Here is a 23513-nt window from a genome sequence, read left to right as displayed (position 1 = left end):
CTCTAATCTAGGCAACTTTCTTCTCTATCCCATGGATAATTAGATCATATATGCCTTATTTATATGAAATCTTTGTTTTTTGATGAACCTGAGCATCTACTACAATTTGAAATAGTTCTTGCTTGGTGGATGAGAGTATCACTCACTACTTGATGAAACTGTCCTTACACCCACAATATTCCTGTCTCAGCCTCCCAAGTACTCAGATCACAAATCACAGGTATATCTGTCTACGCTTGGCTACATGTTTGTTTGTTTGTTTGTTTGTTTGTTTGTTTGTTTTTTGGTGGTACTGGGGGTGGAACCCAGGGACTTTTCTACCTCTGGGCTATATTCCCAGACCTATTTTTATACTTTCTTTGGAAACAGGGTCTCATTAAGTTGCTGAGAGCCTCATTAAGTAGCTAAGACTGGCTTTGAACCTATGCGATCCTCCTGTCTCAGCCTCCCAAGCCCGGGGATTACAAGCATGTGCCACCATGCCCGGCTGGCTACATGTTTGTTTGTTTGTTTTTTGGTGGTGGTACTGGGTTTCCTGGAAACCCTTCTACCTTCGGGCTATACTCCCAGACCTATTTTTTATATTTTTATTTGGAAACAAGATCTCTTAAGCCAGCAAGGTTGGCTTCCAACCTGCACAATCCTCCTGTCTCCACCACCATACCCAGCTTGGCTACATGCTTTTAATCAGTGAATTATGAATTGTTATCACTTATACATTAAAAATGAAGTTTAGCAAATTTAAGTAACCCAGCAAAGGTCACATGGCACGTAGTAGTACAGCAGTGACTTGGCAACAGGACAGCCTAACTTTACAGCCCAAGCTCTAACTATGACATACTCTGCACTTCCGTGTGTTTCTCCTGACATTAAAACAGAAAAAAATTTTCTAATAAAGTCAGGCGTGGTGGCTTATGCTTGTAATCCCAGCACTTGGGAGGCTGAGACAGGAGGATCGTGTAGGTTCGAAGCCAGCCTCAGCTACTGAGTGAGGCTCTCAGCAACTTAGTGAGACCCTGTTTCCAAATAAAATATAAAATAGGTCTGGAGGTGTAACCCGGAGGTAGAATTCTAGATTCTATTCCAGTACCACAAAAAAAAGAAAGTTTTCTAATAAACTTTAATCCAGCAAAATGACTCTAAGATAATACCTGTGCTGAAAAATAAATCCCTCCTGAGCATCTCTCTATGAAATGTAAAGTTTGATGGGTATTTAGAAAGATGAGGAAAAAGAAAAGAACTTTGCTCAAATTCCAGAATCTCTAGGCTGAAAGAAAAAAATAGACTACAGAAATGCCCTGATGTTTGCAGGCTATAGGCCTCTTACTTTATCCAGCAGTTCAGATAACACAGTATGACCATGACAGCTCTAAAAGTCTCCCAATGATTCCACATGGGAAGGAAAATATAGCTAACGAGAACAAGCTTTTTATCTTTCTACAGAGATTAAAATTGTACAATAGGCTTTTATGGGTTTCCCAGGTTACAAATCTCTTCACTTTATGCCTAATTCCATTATAAAGAATATAAATGGGCTTGAGATAGCTTCCTGTAGGGGCTGTTACCTGTAAAAACTGCTGTGGTGATTGAGTCAGCTGAGCCTGAGATGGTTGCTGAACTGAAGGAACCTGTTGTTCTTGGGAGCTTTGCTGCTGCTGCTGCTGCTGCTGCTGTTGCTGCTGTTGCTGCTGTTGCTGCTGCTGTGCAGCAAAAGTAGGATAGGCAGTCACCACTTGGCCCATGAGCATAGTACTAGGGACCATGACAGCCCCACAAGCTACAGGAGCAGTCACTAATTTGGTCACAAGTTGCTGACCTTGAGAAAATCTGTTAGAGGAAAGAAAAAAAGGAAATAGTGTCAAATGCATAAGGTACACATCATACAAGGTATAAGTTGAACATGTATCTAAGATAATATCGCAAATTTCCTTTATAAAAGCTCTATGTTTCTATTTTGCTGCTGCTTCTTTTTTTTATGGTACTGGGGATGGAACCCTGGGCATTTGACCTCCAAGCTACACCCCTAGCCTGATTTTTTAAAATTTATTCTTTATTTTGGAACAGGGTCTCACTAAGTTGCAGAGAGCCTCACTAAGTAGCTGAGGTTGGCCACAAACCTGGAATCCTCCTGTCTCAGCCTCCCAAGTACCAGGATTACAAGAGTGTGCCATCATGCTCAGACCTATTTTGCTTCTGTTTTTAAGGATTCCCTTTGGAATATCACAAAAATAAAAATGTAACAAAATTAATATGAAAACCAAAACCCAAATGACAAACAAAAATAGAACTTAAAAAAAATTCATATTCAAAGAATGAAGTTGAACCTTTAGTTCACATTGTACACAAAACTAATTCAAAATGAATCAAACACCTAAACATGTGAGCTAAAACTATAAAACTCTTAGAAGAAACCATAGGGGGAAACCTTCATGGCACTAGACTTGTGCAATTATTTCTTTGACAATGCTAAAAACACAGGTGACAGAAGAAAAAAAAAAACAAACGGGCTGGTTAAATCCCAGCTACTCCAGAGACTTCGTCAGGAAGATCGCAAGTTTGAAGCAAGCCTGGACTAAACTTAGTGAGACCCTGTCTCAAAATAAAGTAAAAAGGGCTGGGGCTGATAATAGCCCAGTGTTAGTGTTTGCCTTGTTTGCACAGGCCTTTTATAAGTTTGGTACTAGCATTAAACCGGGGCATTTTACCTCTAAGTTATAGCCATAGCCCTTTTTGGTTTTTACTTTAAAATAGGTCTTGTTCAGTTACCACTCAGGATTCCAACCTGCAGCCCTCCTAGCTTAGCTTTTCATGTACTAGAATTATAGGTATATACCACTGCACCTGGCTCATAAGGCTCAGGGTTTAATCTTGGTAATGCAAAAAAAAAAAAAAAAGACAAAACTGGACTACATCAAAGTAAAAAGTGTATACATCAAAGGACAAATCATAGTGAAAAGATAATCCACTAATATGTTTTCTAATCATATTTCATGTGTCTGTAGCTTATCATAATAACCAGACTATAGATAGAATTCTAACAATAATCAACCCACTTAAAAAGTGGACAAAAGTCAAACTTGAATAGGTATTTCTCCAAAAACAGATATATGCATGAACAATAAACAAATGAAAAGTTGGTCAACATCACTAATCATTAAGGAAATGCAAATCTAAACCACAATGAGAAGGCACCTTATACCCATCAAGATGGCTACTATAAAAAATTCAATAGGAAGTAACTAGTGTTGATAAAAGTGTAGAGGAAACTGGAACGTTTGTGTACTGGTGGTGAGAATGTAAAATGCTGCAGCCACTATAGGAAACTGTAGGGAAGTTCCACAAAAATTAAACAGAATTACCAAATGAAGCAAGTCCACTTCTGGATATAGAACCCACAAGAAATGAAAAGTTGGACTCAAATATTTATCCCCCCCATGTTCATAGCAACATTGTTCACAATAACCAAAAAGTGGAAACAACCCCAAGTATCCACTGGCAGGTGGAATACATAAAATATAGTACAGGCATACAACAAAATACTGTTTGGCCTTTAACTATCATAAGGTAATTTTAATAAAATATGGATTAATCCTGACAATATTATGTTAAGAAAAATAAGGCTGTAATGAAAGGACAAGTAATATATGATTCCACTTATATGAAGTACTAAAGCAGTCAAATCACGCAGACAAAGCAGAATGGCAGCTGCCGAGGATGGAGGCAAAGCTGCAGGGGCGTGCTAGGGAAGGCTGGGGGTGGTCAAATGCTCAGGTCCTATGAAACCTCAGCTCGGAAAAGCATTGGGGTGATAGTAAAGCTGTGGGAACGAACTTAATGGCCAATACTTTAAAATGGTTAATATGGTAACTTTCTTATGTATATTTTATAAAATGACTAGGTAACTGGGAGTCAGATAATGTGGCACAGGGTTCATTTGCCATACTGGCACTTAGTTCATGAGTAAACTTAAAAGTATCATAAGACGCCAGGCGTAGTGGCGCATGCTTGTAATCCCCACACTTGGGAGGCTGAGACAGGAGGATCACGCAGGTTCGAAGCCAGCCTCCACTGGCTTAAAGAGACCGTTTCCAAATAAAAATATAAAAAAATAGGTCTGGGAGTATAGTCCGGAGGTAGAAGGCCTCTGGGTTCCATCCCCAGTACCAAAAACAAAAAAAACCAAAAAACCAAAAAACTCAAACTATCATAAGGCAATTTAATAATTACATTTATGAAGAAATTTACATTAAAAGTTAGTATCTTATAAACACATTAAAAACAAATGACATTCTAACAAGAGTACACTCAATTTGTAACCTAGCAACATATATCCAGACCCATTGTGTGTTAGAATTTACTAATTTTTCTTCCCTTCCTTGCCTTCTATTTTTTTTAACAAGTACAAAAAAAGATGCCTCTTTGGGTAACGATATTATTTCCATATGCCTTTTCCACAGATAAAAGTTTATTTCTAACACTGGCCATCATAGCTAGAAAACTGAAATAAAACCTTACTAAAGGTACAGCATGACATAACTGCCTGTTTATATATTAACTTTACTATTTAATTGTTCCACAGACATAACAAATTTACTCTTTTGTTTTACAACAAATTTACATTTACATTTAGGAAATGAACCCAGAACTTTGGTAGGCAAGCACTTTACCACTGAAATAGCCCCTAAAATAAATTTCGAATCCATGCCAAATTTAGAAAATAAAATGCTATATTTTATATACTTCAGAGGAAAATGCCTGAGTACAACAAAAACAACAAAGAAGCATAACAATTAAAAATTTCTATATAAAGCTCAAAACAAACAAGTACCATTTAAAAAGTATATCTAGTCAAAGTGCTGACAATTTTTCTGTAATTTGAAATTAATCTCTGAATCACCCAATGGCTCTCCAATAACAAGGTGATACGAATATAAAACTTTATGCAGCCAGGCCTGATGGTGCACACCTGTAATCACAGTACTTGGGAGGCTGAGACAAGAGAATCACAGGTTCAAGGCTGGACTCAGCAATTCAGCAAGACCCTCAGCAACTTGGGTCTTTGACCATATCTCAAAATAAAAACTAAAATAAAGAATCTTTGACCATATCTAAAAAAAAAAAAAAAACTAAACTAAAAAAGGGCTACGGGTATTACTTAAAGATAGAAGGCCTCTGAGTTCAATCTCCAGTACAAAACCAACCAAACAAATAAAAAAATGTTATCCATCTCGGGTACGAAAAGACATTTTCTAATCTACTCATGCTTATCTCACACTTCTGTGGCTTTGTATATACTGTTTCCTCTGTCTACAATGCCTCCCTTACACTCGTCTCTGTGCACAAACTCAAAATTAAGCTTTTTAAGGGCAAGTATACTTGCAGTGACGCTTTTCCTGACCAAACACCTGCCTTCATCTGTTTGCCTCAATCTATAAAAACTGTTTATATTAAATGCTAGCCGGGCATGGTGGCGCACGCTCATAATCCCAGCATTCGGGAGGCTGAGAGAGAAGGATCGTAGTTTGAGGACAGCCTTACTAGTTAGTGGGGCCTTTTGCAACTCAGTGAGACACTATTTCAAAATAAAGAATAAAAAATAGGGCTGGGGTGTAAAAAAAAAATACCAACTTGCTTATGTTTTTACTGCTTTTACTAGTCTGGTCTTTCCCATGGGTAAAGGACTGTGCTATACTCATATATTTAGGCTTCCTAGGTTTGCTGAAATGTTTTTTCCCCCTCAAGAAACAGATATGCATAAATAGTTGCTAAATTGCACTATCCAAAATGCACATCAGCATTTTAATCGATATTTTTCTTTTCACTCTTTAAATCTGGTCCTCTGGCTCCAGGTGCAGCTCAACGGTAGATCACTGCTTAGCATGTGCAAGGTCCTAAAGTTGAATCTTTAGCAACAAAAACAAAAGAACATCAAACCTTGCATTTCTGTGGATGCACATTCATAAAACTTCCTTTCAGAATGTAAGAGGTAAAAGTTGGACTTTTTAAGCTGAAGGAACTCAACTCCAAAGGGAAGTTCTCATTGCCTATGTAACCCTGCAGCTTCTTTACTCGGAAAATTATTAATATGATTTTAATAAAGATATGCTTCATACAACAGAAAAATATGTTAAAAAAAAGCCGTGTATCTATGGTAAAACAAGTAAAAATTTAAAGTATTTAAAATTGAAGATTTAAGACTACAGAAACCTATAGTTGTTAACAGACAGCTTCCTGGTACATGAATGCCATTTTTTCAATAAATTTGTTTCTAAGTTGACTTTTCACAACTCTCACTAAAATAAGTCAAAGATAATGGTTGCTTTTCTAGAACACATAAGTTTAGTACAGTATATGTTTAAGCACTTGAACTGTAAATGAGGCACCTAGATGTGAGTTCAGAGCCACCTCCTCACTAATTTCACCAGCTATCAGTCAATTGGTCTTTGGCCAAATTATTAAAAACCCACTTTTTTCTTACCTGGGAAATGAAAAAAGAGCTTAAGATACCTTAAAAAAAAAGAATGAAATGAGGTAATATATTTTGAGCCCTTAACAAATTTGAAAGGTAAACCACTCTAACCACTGGAACTACATGAAAGCCATTTAACATCTGTTTTGAAAAGATAAGTTCCACAGTAACCAAATCATACACTTTAGATAACATTGTCCTATAGCATTTAGATTCTATAACATATGTTAGCCCATTTTTTGGATAAGAAATAAAAGTTTTTTCTATTATAAAGTCTTTTTAATGTGATTTTTTAAAATTTCAAACTTAATAACAAGTGGACATGTTGAACACCTATAATTCCAGTACTTGGGAGGCTGAGACAAGAGGATCTGGGGTTCAAGGCCATCCTCAGGAACTTAAAAAGGTCTTTAGAAACTTAGTGAGATACTATTTCAAAATAAAAGATAAATTGGACTTGGTGGTATACTCCTATAATTCCAGTACTTGGGAGTTTAAGAAGGAGGATAACATGAATGAGGCCAGGCTCAGCAACTTAATGAGACCATTTCAAAATAAAAAAGGTAAAAAGAGATGGTGTGTGTGTGTGTATACATATACATATACACACATATATAGTCTTGGGTTTAGAACTCCCTGGGTTGAATACCCAGTACCAAATAAATAAAAAATAAAAAGTAGAGCTGGGGGTGTAGCTCAGAGGTAGAAGGTCCCTGGGTTCAATCCCTAGTACCACTAAAACCAAAACAACAATACCCTTTAAGAACAATGTCTGCAGAGAGCAACAAACTAAAATCATGTGGTTTTTACTTTATTTTTTCATGCTGGAGGACAGAACCCAGGGCTTTGTTCATGCTACGTAAGTGGTTTACAAATGAGCTACATCCCTAGTCCCAAATTGCTGCTTTTTTTCTTTTTCTTTTCTTTTTTCTTTTTTTTTTTTTTTTTTTTTGATGGTGTGGGGATGAAACCCAGGGGCTGCCCTGTTTTTTATTCTTTATTTTGAAACAGGGTCTCACTAAGTTATGGAAGGCCTCACTAAATAGCTGAGGTTGTCCGAGAACCTCAATCCTCCAGTCTCAGCCTCCCAAATGTGGGGATTACAAGTGTGCGCCACCATGCCCGGCTCAAATTACTGCTTTTAATCTATCAAATTACAACTCTGAAAATGACGAATGAGGTAAGACAGCTACCGTATCTGTCTGTCCTGAGTAAATGTTGTTACTGCAGCACTCTGCGTACTGTTTTGTGGCATACTGGATGGAATCTGAACCATGCTTCCAGCTGTGGGCTGAGAGATCACCATAGTGTTGTACAGTGGGGCTGTGAGAGTACTCTGCGTCTGACTGGGAAGAGATGTTTGCTGACTGTGCCCACTCAGTACACTCTGTTGACTCTGTGAGAAAGGAGAAAGTATTACAGAGAGATTAGCTGAATTAAGTTATTTGGGAAGTATGCTTCCATTTTAATAACAAAGCCTAACAGAGAAAGGGTAGCAAGATATCTAATCACATAAGTGTGAATGGTATTACTACTAAAGATGAATTAGTCTTCAAATCCTTGCTGGAAGGGAAGCTATGACTTTAAAAGGAGCACAATCCTAAAAGAGATGTTAGAAAATAAACATTTTAAATATACTCCAAATGAAAGAACGATAACTGGGCACTGAAATTTTTCATTTTATATTTTTCACTTAGAGTCACAAATATACATTAATTATGAAAATTTTCTGGAATGTTGATTAAAATTCCACTGCTCAACAGTCTGTTCTGCACATGTGGTAACATGTTCTTGGTCAACTTGCTTTGTAAATCAATGCTTTTTAAAAAAACATAGAAGTAATGTTTAAGTTACAAGAAACTGGTATCATTAGGCTACATCCTCTCACAGATCACAATATTTTTACATGCCAAAATATTGGAAATATTTAACACTAACATAATTTTGAAGAAAATACTTATTGATCACGCAATATTTTATGCTCTAATTACCATTCAAGGATGACATAAGATAGAGCTTTATAGCACACACTATCACAAATTTCAGTCACTGAGCACTCCACAGCCCCCAGCTCTCAACATTACCTGAGTAGATGTATTCTGTAAAGTCTGTTGCTGTATCAGGTGCTGATTTGTGCCAATATGTCCAGTATTTATTCCACTTTGAATTTGGTTAGTAGGAACAACCTGGCCTTGCATATTTACAGGTGTAAGTTGCTGGATGCTAGATGAATTTCCAGGAGAAAGCTGAACTGAACCAAAATTCAATCCAGGGTTTGACTGCTGCAAAAACATCTGTAAAAATAAAGATCACATTTAAATGAAAAATTTTTTGGTGTGGGCTGCAGATCAAAGACAAATGAGAACATTAAAAGCAAGCAAGCACCAGGTGTGGTGGCACACACCTGTCATCCCAGTACTTGGGAGGCTAAGACAGGAAGACTGCAGGTTCAAGGCCAGCCTTATCAACTTGGCAAGGCCCTCAGCAACTTAAGACTCTGTTTTAATATGAAAAGTAAATCAGGGCTGGGATGTAGCTCACTGGTAGAACACACCCCTGGGTTCAATCCTCCAGTAACATCCATTCATGCATATACACACACAGGCCCATGAGTGCATCAAATTACTGGATAAAATATGAAACTTCATACATATTAATTATTCCAATAATTCTAATCTTATCATGTTTCCAATTGTTAGAAAAAGTGTAAGTTAGTACTACTCAAAGGTCTGTGGGTGGATAGCTTTGTATCACCCATCATTTATAACATTTATGACATATATAGAAGTAATTTTCATTTTAAGCTTTCCATTAACAAAGTCCTAGTCTCCTAGACTGATCTTGATGGCTAAATGCATAAAACAAATATAGATGATACCTACAGGTATTTTATTAAAACTACTATTTACAAATTCTGTCCCTTAAGGTTTTTGATATAATTTTATGATATGGATTTGAACTTACTAAAATTTGGACTTCGTCAGTAAATCTGGAAAAAACAAGCATATTGGGAGAAATAGTCTTAGAAATAACTCTCTTTGGAAACTCTAAGTATAACCATTTATAGCAGGTAACCAATGGGTATTGACCAAACTGAACTGGTAAAAAGCATTTTATTTTTCAATAGAAAAAATCCACTCCCCAGGAAGCTAAAATGCAAATGGAAGACTTCATTTGGATTCGAATATAACAATCGCTTACCTGCAGCCCTTGACCATGAACCATTTGAAGCTGCTCCTGAATTTTCCTTAGCTCTTCTTGTTGCCGATGAATATTTGCCTCTATCATCCGTGTCCGTTGTTCCAACTGGTCTTTCAGATGCTGCATGGCTCCTAATTGAGCTGAAAACTGAAACTGAAGTACCACATGTGGAAAAGTTTAATACATTTTAGAATTACTTGCTTATAATTGTCCAATGTGAAAAGTAAGCAGAACATCACTAGTTAAGACTGCCGTGCAATCACCAATGTGCTGCTTCTCAGCTCTTATCTGCCTGTCTTAATTTTTTTGTCTAACACTGGAGCTGGACCTTAAAAATATTTCTCCTTTACCAGCAGAACAAGTTAGGTATGTCAGCAGGTGGTGCTGGAGTGGTACTGAAAAGGAAGCTGCTCGTCTTCCTGGGTCTGGTGCTTATCCTTGTTGCTCTAATGTCAGGGGAGTTGGTGGGCAGCTCTCCAGTGGGCTCGTCAGCACCTCAGCAGGCAGCTGTCCATCTAGTCTCAGGAGTAACCTAGCGGGCAGCTTCCCAGCACATCTGCTCTACAGCCCCCCGCTGTAGTGCCTCAGCCATAACTGCCTACAGTGGGCATGACAGCCTGGTGTGAGAGAAGAGGTGGGGATTTTCCAAGTCTGTCCCTTCCTTGGGTACTCTCCCTCTGACTACTCTCTACCTCGCTTTCCTATATTCTACAGATTTGCTTTCCTTCTTTCAGGTACCAGCTGCATTTTTATAATACCTCTGTTCAAATCTTTGGTATGTTTCTTAAATGATTACAAGTATACCTTGGAGTTAGCAGAAGACCTTAGTTCATACCATGGCTGAACCACATACTAGAAAAAATTACCTTATCTTCATTTCTACTCCTCACCAAATGAAAACAGCCCACACCTGGCATTCATTTATATCAAATTCTATCATGCCTACAATGTCTATGTATACCTCAGCAGAATAACCCAAAGTTACTAAAATATTACGGATAACCAACATTACTATTTTCACCTCATATGGTCCTTAGACAAATTTAAAACCTGCTTTTAAAGACTAAGCAATTATGTATGAATGAATGCATTTATGACTGAAAACAAAGTTACTTGACTTAAACTTTTCAATTTTATTTATTTCTCTGTTTTATACCTAAGTAATAAAGAGCTCCTATTTTTCACTGTTTGTAATTTAGCCACACTTTAGTGATTCATCTCTTAGGTCTATACAGGCTCATTTGATTCCATAAATACTTAGGGTATGGTATGGTATGGTATGGTATGGTATGGTATGGTATGGTATGGTATAGTATGGTATGGTATAAAAGCAGAAATCTATCTTAAAATACACTCCCCTACAATGAACTGGGAAATACCTCCTAATACTTTTTAACTCTATCTTCAAATGTTTTTATTAAGGATAGGAAACACTACTTTCCAAAGCATACAACGTTGACTTCTGAAACTGACAATAACCAGACTATATAATATATTAGATTCCACTAGATTTGAGAAATACAAACAGTATCTCAACTCCTTCATGTCTTCCTAAATATTATATTCATGTTATACAAATATATTTTACTGTACCTAATTTTATTTATACCTTAGGTAAGTATTACATTGTTACCATTTTAAAAGACTTTCTAAGAGAAATAAACACAGAACACAGGAAAACAGGAAATAAAACCACAGAAGAAAGAGGCAAACTATTGAGCTTTATTAGTGAATGACATATGAGACTGAATGCTTATTGCCATGTTCAACATAGTACACATTTCATGAAAATATCCCTATGGAAGGATGTTCAGAAATGTTTTATCAGTATCCCATGAGATTTAAGAACTAACAATATTGAAAGTATGTCTTTACATAAAATTTATTTACATAAAAATTATGTTAATACTTCAAATCGGATTGGAAGACTCAATGCTGATTAAAAACTGCCAAACCTAAGTATAACATCTAACAATACAGTGCTATTATAAAGACCTAACATGACGTTATATTACCAGAATTTAGGATTTTGAAGTTACAATGCCAAACAAAAAAGTCAGAAGCTTTTACACTTTGTCACTATGCATTTATATTCTTAAGTATTTGAGGCATTGATTGGGTTATAAAATCCCAAGTTGGAAACTTGTGATCAAAAGTAATACCATCACTTTAAGAATCACTCTCCTTTGTCTTGTTTATTTCTATACTTAGGTCTCCCTTGGGACTTAAGCCAGGTAGCAATTCTCCTAGAAAGCTTTCCTTAACTTCCCCAGGCTGCAGTAGGGGTTCAAATGATGGGCAAAGACCATATAACAATGGTATTGTCGTTACCTACGTTCTCCTTATACATAGTAGCCATGGAACTCAATAAATATCCTATATATAAACAAACATACAAATAAAGTTATTCCATTCTTCTAATATCCATAGAAAGAAAAAAATAAACTGCTATATTTCATCTTTAATATCTTCATGTCTATGCAGTATTTTTCAATAGAAGGGGAGGTGTTAGAGTATATTAAGTAGTATACTTCTTTGCTGTACATCCTGAAAGACATTCAGTGCCTCTGGCCCATGTCTACCTAGGGCCAGTGATATCCTATAATCATAACAAACAAAAATGCCCCGTAATACTCTAACTGCTCCTAGTTAAGATTCATTCTATCTATAGCTATGTATAGCCACATATTAATATTTACTATAAATACTATAAAAATATTTAATCATATTTGCTTAAAAGCAATTTATACTTTGTAAATAACTCAACTAAAACAAACAAACAAAAATACCTGGGACATGCCTTGTGGAATTGGTAAATTTGCAGCTTGAGACATCACTGGCTGTGTTAATGATGGACCAATAGACTGGGAATTTATAGACTAGAAACAAAATAAAAAAATAACATTTAAATGATGCTCATTTCATACATGAATACCTCTACAGAAATAGGGACAAGATAATGTTTATCACTGAACTGACGATGTGCCTCTTACTTCTATTAGCTGAGTACAGGTTTGCCTTCTTCTCTACTTCCTATTTAACCTGTACTCTTACAAGGCACCTGCCATAGTACCTTGTATGAGGTCTCAGGAAGAGTTGGCTGCACTTAACTGAAGGTGATTGGTATTTCCAACTTAAAATATAAAATGGCTCTCAATTATTAGCTCTGCACAACTGAAAATAAATCTAACATTTCACTTGAAATAATGAAAATTATTTATATATATGAAAACCAGTTTACAAATAAGAGATCTTGAGTGTCATATACTAACAACTATTTTATCATTACAGAAAGAGATAATGAACTAATGAATTTCTTAACATTTAGGTAGTTTTCCCCTTAATAAATCTTTATTCAAAAGAATATTAACTAACTAAGCCAGGTACAGTGGCACATGCCCATAATCCCAGTACTTGGGTGGCTAAGACAGGAGGATTGCAGGTTTGAGGCAAGCCTTAAAAACTCTGTGAGACCATCAGCAACTTAGTGAGACCTTGTAACCCCAGAACTGGAGAGGCTGAGACAGGAGGATACTGGGTTTGAGAACAGCCTCAGCAACAGTGAGACTCTTCGCAAGCTAGTAAGACCCTATTTCTAAACAAAAAATTTTAAAAAGGCTAGGGTATAGCACAGAGATAGAATGCCCTGGATTCAGTCTCCAGTACCACACAAACAAACTAATGATAAAAAATAAATAAAAGCAGCCAGGCGTGGTGGTACACGCTTATAATCCCAGCATTTGGGAGGCTGAGACAGAAGGATTGCGCTATGTGGACAGCCTCAGCTACTTAGTGAGTTCCTTTGCAACTCAGTGAGATCCTGTTTCCAAAAAAAAAATAAAAAGACTTAAAATTAGGGATGGGGGTGTAGCTTGGAAATACTTGTTCCATCCCAGTACTGCAAAAATAAATAAATAAACAAACAAATAAATAGTAAATAAAAAGGACTAAGGGTATAGCTAAAAGGTAGATGTGCCCCTGGGTTCAGTACCTAGTACCAAAAGAAAAAAAAAGGAACTTAAGCGCTTACCTGACTACTAAATGATGATCTCCTTTGTGCCATCTTTTCATGAGCTGGTAGATGCTGTCTGGGAGGAGTGCTAGTATCTGTTGGAATTTTTGTTGGTGTTGCTGAAGTTAGTAAGCAAAAACAGAACAGCATTAGTGCTTATAAGCATTGTTTCCAAAGATTAATTTCAAAATGTACTTCAGTGAATAAAAATGGTTTTCTAAATCACTCAATAAAAGTGAAATTGATGAATATAAGATTCGTCCAATAAGTCTTTCCTTTTTAAGAGCAAAGAAGTTATATGAAATAGAATTTTTTTTTTTTAATTTAAAAAGTTACTAAGCCAGGTATGGTCACAAGCTTGTAATAGCAGTACTTGGGAGTCTGAGAGAGGATGAATGCAGGTTCATGACTTGCCTCAGCACCTTAGTGAGATCCTGTTTCAAAATCAAAGAATAAAATAGGGCTGGAAGTGTAGCTTGAAAGTAGAATGCCCCTGAACACCCATGTGTGTGTGTGTGTGTGTGTGTGTGTGTGTGTGTGTGTGTGTGTGTGTGTTACAAAAAAGTTACTACATATATAGTACATATATACATATACATATACATGTATGTGATATACATATAGATATCACATACAAAAAATTACTATAGTCATTCCCTTAGTATCCACAGTAATTAGTTCTAGGATCCCTAGTGAATACAAAAATTTATGGATATTCAAAAGTTACTTAAACAAAATGATATAGAATCTGCATATAATTTATGCAATCTTCCTGTATACTTTAAATCATCTCTAGATTACTTATAATAATACCTAACATAATAAAAATGCTACGTAAATAGATGCTATAATCTATTCTTAAGGAATAATGACAAGAAATTTGTACATGTTCAAAATGTGCTGATACAATTTTTTCCCAGAAGATTTTTTATCTGTGGCTGGTTGAATCTAAAGATAGGGAGCACCAACACAATTTAAGGACAATTATGCATGTTTTCATAAAGACACTAAAAAAGCTTTCAAAAAACAAACTTAAGGAACACTTACTTAATAACATTACCACTTACATATTTTATAGGAAAGTCAACATTAATTCTTTAACTTAAGCAATGCGCCTCTTATCAAAAAGGTTAATATACTTTAAATTGTAAAAAATGTATATAACTTCACAGAAACATTTGTCAAAAGATGTTTATACCAATAATAAAAACAATTTAGAAGTGTTCTCTTCAACATAAATCTGCTTTCAAGGTAAGTACTCACAGGAAGGGTCTGAGACTGCTGTGTGAGATGATTTTCTTGAACTCCGAGAGGATGCAGAAGGGGTTGGGCTATGATCAAACCTTTCTAATGCCTCCTTGAGACTGACTGTGTTTATGCGATTATCAGACCCAGAATCTTGGCTCTAAGTAGGCAGAGAAAAATGAAGGTTTTCTTGAGGTTCATTTCAGATATCTCAAATTAGCAATACTGCTTGTGAACAAAAATGAATAAATATTTTTAAAATTCAGCTTTTATCTATAATAAGGCAAAATTATTTGTATATATATATTTGATAAAGAAATGAGAAATTTTGGGAAGAGTACTGGGGGTTGACCCCAGGGAATTGTATCCCACTGAGGTACATCCCCCAGCTTTTAAATTTTTTTTTCTATTTTGAGATGTCACACTAAGTTGTTCAGGCTAGCCTTGAACTTGTGATCTTCCTGCCTTAGTCTTCCATGTAGCTGAGATTACAGGTGTGCGTCATTGTACCTCACTTAAGAACTTATTTTTACAGCATGAAAGTTTTGGCTTTATTCTCTATACAAAAACAGCAAGAAGACTAAAGATGCATTATACCTCACACCATATTCATCAGATACAAAAATTAGCTCAAATTAGATAAAAAATTTTCAATGAAAGCATGTCTCATAACACTGAATTTGCCAACAAAGTAGACTTGATAAAAATTAAACTGTTGTGTATCAAACAACACTATCAACAGAGAGAAAAAATAAACCAGAGCAGAAGAAAATATTTGCAAATCATGCAACTGATAAGGAGTAAAGAACTCCTACAAACCAATAATGAAAAACAAACAACCCAGTCAAATAATGGACACAGAGCTAGGCGAAGTGGTGCACACTTGTAATCCCAGTACTTTTGAGGCTGAGACAGGAGGATCATGGGTTTGTAGCCAGCCTCAGCTACTTAGTGAAACCTGCAACTTTAGTGAGACCCTGTTTTAAAATAAAGAATAAAATGTAGAACTGGGGATATAGCTTGGAGGTAGACTCCTCCTGGGTTCAATCCCCAGTACTGGAAAAAAAAAGAGCAAAGGACAAAATACATGCTTCTCTAAAGAAGATATGTAAACGGCTAATAAGTACATGAAAAGGTGTTCAACCTCACTAATCAAGAAAATGCAAATCATACTCACAATGAGTTATCATCTCATACCTATCCGAATGACACTATCTAAACAAAACAAAACAAAACACCCAGAAAATAACCAGTGTTGGCAAGGATGTGAAGAACCTAAACTCCTGTACCTTGATTGTGGAAATGCACAGTCACTATGGCAAACAGTATGGCAATTCCCTCCAAATTAAACACAATTATCATATGATCTAGCAGTTCTACTTCTGGATATATACCCAAAATAATGAAAGTGAGACTTAAACACCTATTTGTACACCTATGTTCATGCCAACATTACAAAAACCAAAAGGGGAAAGAAACTCAAGTATCCATTGACCAATGTATAGATAAGCAAAATATGATATGTGCATAAATGGAGTATTACCCAGCCTCAAAAAGGAAGACAATTCTGACATAAGCTACAACATGCTTAGCCCAGAGACCATTATGCCAAGTAAAAGTAGCCAGTTACAAATGGACAAATGTGGCATCATTCTACTTATATGAAGTACTTAAAGGAGTCAGATTAATAAGCAGAAAGTAAAATGGAGTAGAGGAAAATAAGAGTTTAATAATGAGTATGGAGTTTCAGTTTGAGATGAAGTATTTCTGGGCATGGATGGTGGTAACAGCTGTACTTCAGTGATAATGTACTTAATAACAGTAAGCTGTACTCTTAAAATTATTAATTTCCTGTTATGTGTATTTAACACATTAAAAAAGAGAGTGTGAAGCTAGGTACAGTGGTACATGCCTGTAACCTTAGTACTTAATAGGCTGAGGCAGAAAGATCACAGGTTTGAGGCCAGTGCATAGTAACTTAGTGAGACCTTGTTTCCAAAAAAAGAAAAAACACAACAACAGCAACAAAAACTACGGCAGGGGTGTAGCTCAGAGGTAGAACACCATGGGGTTCAATGAATGAGTGAATGAAGGAATTGTTAAGATTACAAAATAAAAATGACACTTGGGTTTATAAACAAAGTACTGTAAGCATCTCTAGAACTTAGCATTTGAAAGCTCAAAATATTCACTTGATTTGGATCTTCCTATAGAATTTTATTTATTTTTTTGGTGGTACTGGGGATGGAACCCTTCTACCTCCAGACTACACTCCCAGACCTATTTTATATTCTATTTGGAAACAGGGTCTTTTAAGCCAGCAAGGCTGGCTTCGAACCTGCGTGATCCTCCTGTCTAGAATTTTAATTTGTACCTGGATCAATTATCCAACATCCTATCCTGTTTCTCAGCTTTGTATGAACTCATCTCCATACCGTTTTCCCTAAGTCTACACCAGTCACTCAGTCCCTGCCTTGTCATCAACAAACACTGCTGCACCTCTAGGAGTACAAATTAAATGCCACTGTTCTAATTCTTCTAGCTTGCTTGCTCAAGGGCCTGATGGAAGCAGTTACAGCCAGCCCAAAATGAGTGCCTCCTTCAGATGGAGCCTCAGTGCTAGGTGGTGGCACTCAAGTGTTTATGGTGGCCTCGCTTTCCTACTCCTCAGCTGCATGCCTTTTCCACTTTCTTTTTTTGTGGTACTGGGGATTGAACCCAGGGGCTTCTGAGCTACACCCCCAAGCCCTACCTAATTTTTTATTTTGAAACAGGGCCTTGCTAAGTTGCTGAGGCTAGCTGCAAACCTGCAACCCTCCTTTTCGAGCCTCTGAAGCACAGGCATGCATCCCCACACTGGCTCTTCTCTCCACTGTTCTTAAACCTCTGTCTACAGCTTTCAAACGACAGCTCTGCTTTATGTAGATGAGAACACTTATCTTATCACCATCAAAAGTATACCCTTACCTGATAATATAATACAGCACATATACTAATATAATCATCTTTTTTCCTCTTTTAATAATAGGGCAAAGTGTCCGACCAAAAGCTCTCTATATGCAGCAGTAAGCAAGAAACATGTCCCTGTTCCTACTGCAGGAAAGCTACATAAGAAGAGTAACAACACGTGTATGTATACATATCTACAAATGTATATACACACAAACAATATGACCTCAAAGTTATCTGTGTTATAAAGGAAAAAACTAGGGGTGCTGTCATCCATTGCTTTGTCTTCTCTAACCTGGCAATCAGTTTTTTGTTTTCTTTTGGTGTTATGGGGGATTAACTACAGGAGCATTCTACCTCCGAGCTACACTCCTAGCCCTTTTTATTTTTTATTTTGAAACTGGATCTCACTAGGTTGCAGAGAATCATTAAATTGCTGAGGCTGGTCCTGAACCTACAATCCTCCTGTCTCAGCCTCTCAAGAACTGGGATTACAGGTGTGTGCCACTATGCCCAACTTGACACAGGCCTATTTTGTCTCCAACTTCCACTGCTTTATAGCCTCTGAAACCTTCCAAATGCCTTCAGTGTACATAATTTTTTTTTTTTTTTTTTTTGGGGTCTGGGGATGGAACCCAGGGGCATTCAACCTCAGAGCTACACCCGCCTGCCCTATTTTTTATTCTTTATTTTGAAACCAGGTCTCACTGAGTTGCAGAGGGCCTCACTAAGTAGCTAGGCTGTCTGCGAACCCTGATCCTCCGGTCTCAGCCTTCTTAATGCTGGGATTACAAGCGTGCGTCACCACTCCCGGCTTAGTGTTCATAATTAATTAACAAATGTTCCATATTCTCAACCTCAACTCTGAACATTTCTTCACTGGATTGCTCTAAAATCCAAGTTGCACAAAAACATCACTTTCTTTATAGGCTTCTTCAGTGGTGGCTGTTTTCTGTTTCAAAACTCCAAGATCACAGCTCTACAGGTGCAATCCCAAGGCCTCTTACAAATGTTTTCAGATCACTTTCCCTTCCTCTTTCCCCTGAACTCTCAGCAACAAAGCTAACACCATACTATGTAACTCACTATATCTTACTGTAGTCATGTACTAACCCTGTGGTTACTTCCCAACAATTAAATTTTATCTCCTTTCAGTATTCCTCTCATTAAGTATTAATCCCAAAGTTACCTACATTCACACATTCATGACCTCTCATTTCCTTGGTGTCCTCTCCTCTAAAGATCGTGACTCCCACCAGTCCTCAGCCAAATTCTTACTCATACCCTAGAGTCTTTACCAGTAACAATAAACATTCCATACTCTTAAAACATACTATTCTCTGACCCCATATTCATTCTCTTTAATATCCTAATTCCGTTGCCTTAAGCAGAGCTCATTATGTTGATTTGATTGCATTTTCACAACTCACAATAACATCTCCCTTTGTATCTTCTCTCCCCTCTTTATCCAGTTTAAATATCTTTAATGCATATATCTCTAACTCTCTAACTTCTATGTTCATTACCACACTTCTGGACAAAATTCGCAAAGCTGGTTAAACCCAATCTTTTTGCTGTTCTTTATCAGCTCCTGCAGAGCTGAAAATGGCTCAAGAAACACAACATGGTGACTATTCTCACTTCAAATTAATGACCAAGAACCTTAGGTGGGCTCTTATTCTGCCTGCCAGCAGGACATATTCCCCAGCACATCCATTTTCTTCTCTCCTGTATAACCACTTAGTATTTTTGCTTCTCTTCCAATTCCTCTTCTAATCTGACTCTTGGCTGGTCATTTTGGTTCCTATTTTACTGAGAGCACTGCTACAAAGTTCCACCACTTTACCCATCTACTGGCTGGGTTGTACCAGCACTGAGATTTTGCCAAGGAAGCATGATGAAGGGTAATAGGAGTTAGGGAGTGGAAGATACATACAATTAGCTATGAATTTAAGCTGGATAAAAAGGAGACTACATAAAGTGAGAGTGTGATTGTGAAAACTGTGGTATTCATATATTCTATCCTTCGTGTTGCTATAAATCAAGGATCAACCAATTCTTTCTGTAACATTGACTATTTCAGAGGGTCAAAATCTTTTAGGTCCTATAGGACATATAGTCTCTCATAATCATTCAATTCTGCTGTTGCAGCACAAATGCAGTCACAGACAATAAACAACCAAATATGGCTATGTTACTTATGAACATGAGTATGAATTTGATATACTTTACATGTGTCATAAAACACTTATTTTTTAAAAACTATTTAAACATATAAAAACACCTATATTTTGTAGGCAGTACAAAACTAGAGGGACAGATTTGCTCTATCAGCCATAGTTCGCCAACTCTTGCTGTAACTGAATAATCTGCCCCTAGCTAAGCCCAGTCCTGCCCACCTGTGTTCTAGATCCTTGTCTCTCTGACCTACTCAAGAACACTGATCTAACATTTCCAGTTCTATCTCTACCATCATCAACATTTTTTTTTACTCCATCAGCTCATTAGTGCTATTATATTTCCCTCATCGCTATTATATTTCCCTCATCTTAAAAAGCAAACATTTTCTTTAAGCCCATCTTGCTGGTATTTTCTCTCCTTGGACTTCTTTGCATGTTATTGTGATGAAAATGGTCAGGTGGAAAGGAATAAAAGGCAGGCTCTCCATCAAGGAATCAGGCCCTCAGTTCAAATGCCTGTGACGAACAACCATGCTGACAATTGCTGAGTGAGACAGAAACAGACTGTGCCTCAGTTAAACCTTGAGATGGTCGTGGTTCCCACTGACACTTGACTCCAGCTTTGTGACAGATCCTGAGGCAGAGGGCCCAGCTAATCTGGGTCTAGATTGCTGACTAACATAAAACTATGAGGTAACACATGTGTTGTTCTCCATCACTAAGTTTTGGAGTAATTTGTAGCATAGCAATAGATAACTAGTTTATTATACTTCTAATAACTAGTTTATTATTATTATATATGATATAACAACGAAAGAAACCAGAGTTCAAATTCTAACTATAATTTTCTAGCCATGTGTCTTTGAGGGAAGTTCTCTCCCCCCCTTGAAATTTGAGTTTCAGTATTTTCAAACTGAGGATATCACCTATCAGATAAGGATATCTAAGAAGTAAATCACATTTCATAATATATATAAAGAACCTAGCAGAGGGTAGCACATCAAAGACAATTAATAATGGTAGTTTTAATCTGAAATTATTTGGTGTGATGTTTCTCACCAAATTATTGCTAGATGGCAGAACCTTCAATTCTTTCGCAGAAACAAATAATTTGAAAATATTTAAGAGAAAATATTTAAAATGGAGAAATAGTAAGGTATAATTATGTCCCGTAATTATATTGTAAGTGAGGAACTGAAATACTTGAACAATTACTTTCCTGTCAATTATTGAGTTTGATAATTCACTGGAAAAAAATTAATTAAATATTTTTCTAAAAAAAGACTTTAAAAAAAACATACCTTGTCAGCAGCTGTCTCAGGAAGAGACTCTTCAATGCCCAGTTCTCGTCGTCTTTCAGCCCTAACTTCTGCATAACTATAAATGGGAAGAGTCAGATTTTAGTGTTTGGTCATTCATTAAAATACTGCAGAGTTGCAACCATTCAGTGTTGTTATAGTTAGCACTTCATCACTAATTCTATCAATCACTATTTTCTATATGCTACACAGACCTAAAATACATGGACAGTGTATGGTCTTAATTCAATTTGTATTTTTCTAGGTATCTCAAAATTTCCTATGATTCTAATAAATGATCTTAACTACACAGTGTATAAATTAACAGAAACTAAGTAAAAGAAGGGAATACTCTTTATGATTGATTCTGGTATATAAATAACAGTACAATTTCTGCTGCTGTACACAAAACTTATGTCAAACATTCAATATTTTTCTACTACTTATATTACATTTATATATATGCCTGTTAGTAAATTTTATAATACCTTGAAATGATATATTAAAAACCAGAAAATCACTATGTAGTTCTTAATAAATCATGCATAAAACTTCCGTTGCCATAATCATAGGATGTTACTATTACCTTACTACAGTGTGAGTACAAACAATAAACTCTGGCCTTGAATTCCACTGATGATAAGTGATATAATAATGAGTTTGGAGCCAAATCCACTGTTGCCCTTTGGTCAGGAACCTATAATAACATGATTTGCCTTTCCCATACTGCATTACTAAAAAGAAAAAAAAATTGTTCATATTTAGTTATAAAGTATCAGGTGCTTTCACCAAAAGATACTATTTACATCTAATTCTATACATGCAATTGTATTTCTGACTTTCCAAAAACACATATACAAATTATAAGAAAATGCTATTCTTCAGAGCTAATTTAAGGTTCCTAGCAATTATCAGATATTCCAGTGTCCAATTTTACAACCAGTTATTGCTGATCTTGTATGTTTTTCATGTACAATAAACTCCCCAAATACTCAAATATTCACTCTGTTGACTCCCTCCCACCTAGAAATACTAAGGGTAACAATAAGAACTAATTACCGGTGATGCTTTTCTCCAGATACTGTCAAGTATAGTATATTTGAGGATTTCTTTTTGTGTGTGTGTGTGTGTGGTATTGAGGGTGGAACCCAGGGGCTTTTCTACCTCCAGGCTACCATCCCAGACATATTTTATACTTTATTTGGAAACAGGGTATTACTAAATTGCTGAGAGCCTCACTAAGTAGCCAAGGCTGGCTTCAAACCTTCTGTGCGATCCTCCTGTCTCAGCCTCCCAAGCACTGGGATTACAAGATTATGCCACCAAGCCCAGCTCAAGAATTTTATTTTTAACTGGAACTTAAGGAACCAAAATCAAAGTAACTTCATTTGTTTGAAGGAACTGTCATTCCTAACATATGTTCTGTAGCTTTTAAGTCCTAAATTCTTTTAGCAGATGCTAAGCAAAAAATGGGTTTTGTGTCAAATTATTTAGGAAAACTCTTTACATTTTTTTTTAACTGTACTAAAAGATTTTGCTGCCGGGCGTGGTGGTGCACGCTTGTAATCCCCATGCTTGGGAGGCTGAGACAGGAGGATCACACAGGTTCAAAGGCAGCCTCAGCTACTTAGTGAGGCTTTCAGCAACTTAGTGAGACCCTGTTTAAAAAAAAATATATATATATATATAAAGGTCTGGGAGTATAGCCCAGAGGTAGAAAGCCTCTGGGTTCCACCCCTCAGTACCACCAAAAATAAATAAATAAAAATAAAATAATAAAAGATTTTGCTTTATATTATAACCAATATGGTAAAAATCATAGGTTAAGTTTAAATTAAACTTGCTCCTATTTTACATATCAACAAAAATGGTTGCAAATTTGTATTTTACCACCTTTCATTAATAGGACAGGATTTCTGGTTATATGATTTAAAAACTTATCACTCAAAATATTAAAATGTACTTACAATGTTCGTGACATTTTGCCAGACTTTCTAGGTCATCCACATGATAGTAATCATAGCCTGATGTTCCCAGAACTTCAAATGGCAAATATCCTATTATTGGTGGTGCCCTAAATGACATAATAAAATAATCAGTATTATAATTTTTCCATAAAAAACACTCCAACTAGAAACCAATTTGGGAGGAGCTTTGTA

At 36.3% G+C, this 23513-nt stretch overlaps 1 protein-coding gene across 1 annotated transcript in view; it reads right to left on the bottom strand.

Annotated features, from left to right (window-relative positions):
• Nucleotides 1-23513, bottom strand: part of CLOCK (clock circadian regulator) — a gene marked incomplete at both ends in the record, with an annotated part of 52747 nt that overhangs the window by 4186 nt on the left and 25048 nt on the right. The window contains 10 exons of the mRNA XM_080697064.1: nt 1566-1827; nt 7663-7865; nt 8554-8763; nt 9671-9823; nt 12460-12549; nt 13701-13801; nt 14946-15087; nt 21358-21433; nt 21941-22088; nt 23322-23428. Of these exons, the coding sequence (XP_080553190.1) occupies nt 1566-1827; nt 7663-7865; nt 8554-8763; nt 9671-9823; nt 12460-12549; nt 13701-13801; nt 14946-15087; nt 21358-21433; nt 21941-22088; nt 23322-23428 (1492 nt within the window). The remainder of the gene's footprint in view (nt 1-1565; nt 1828-7662; nt 7866-8553; nt 8764-9670; nt 9824-12459; nt 12550-13700; nt 13802-14945; nt 15088-21357; nt 21434-21940; nt 22089-23321; nt 23429-23513) is intronic.

This window comes from Muscardinus avellanarius, assembly GCF_963383645.1.
Source record: "Muscardinus avellanarius genome assembly, chromosome: 6".
NCBI lineage: Eukaryota > Metazoa > Chordata > Mammalia > Rodentia > Gliridae > Muscardinus > Muscardinus avellanarius.
This window is presented reverse-complemented; position numbering and strand designations above follow the sequence as displayed.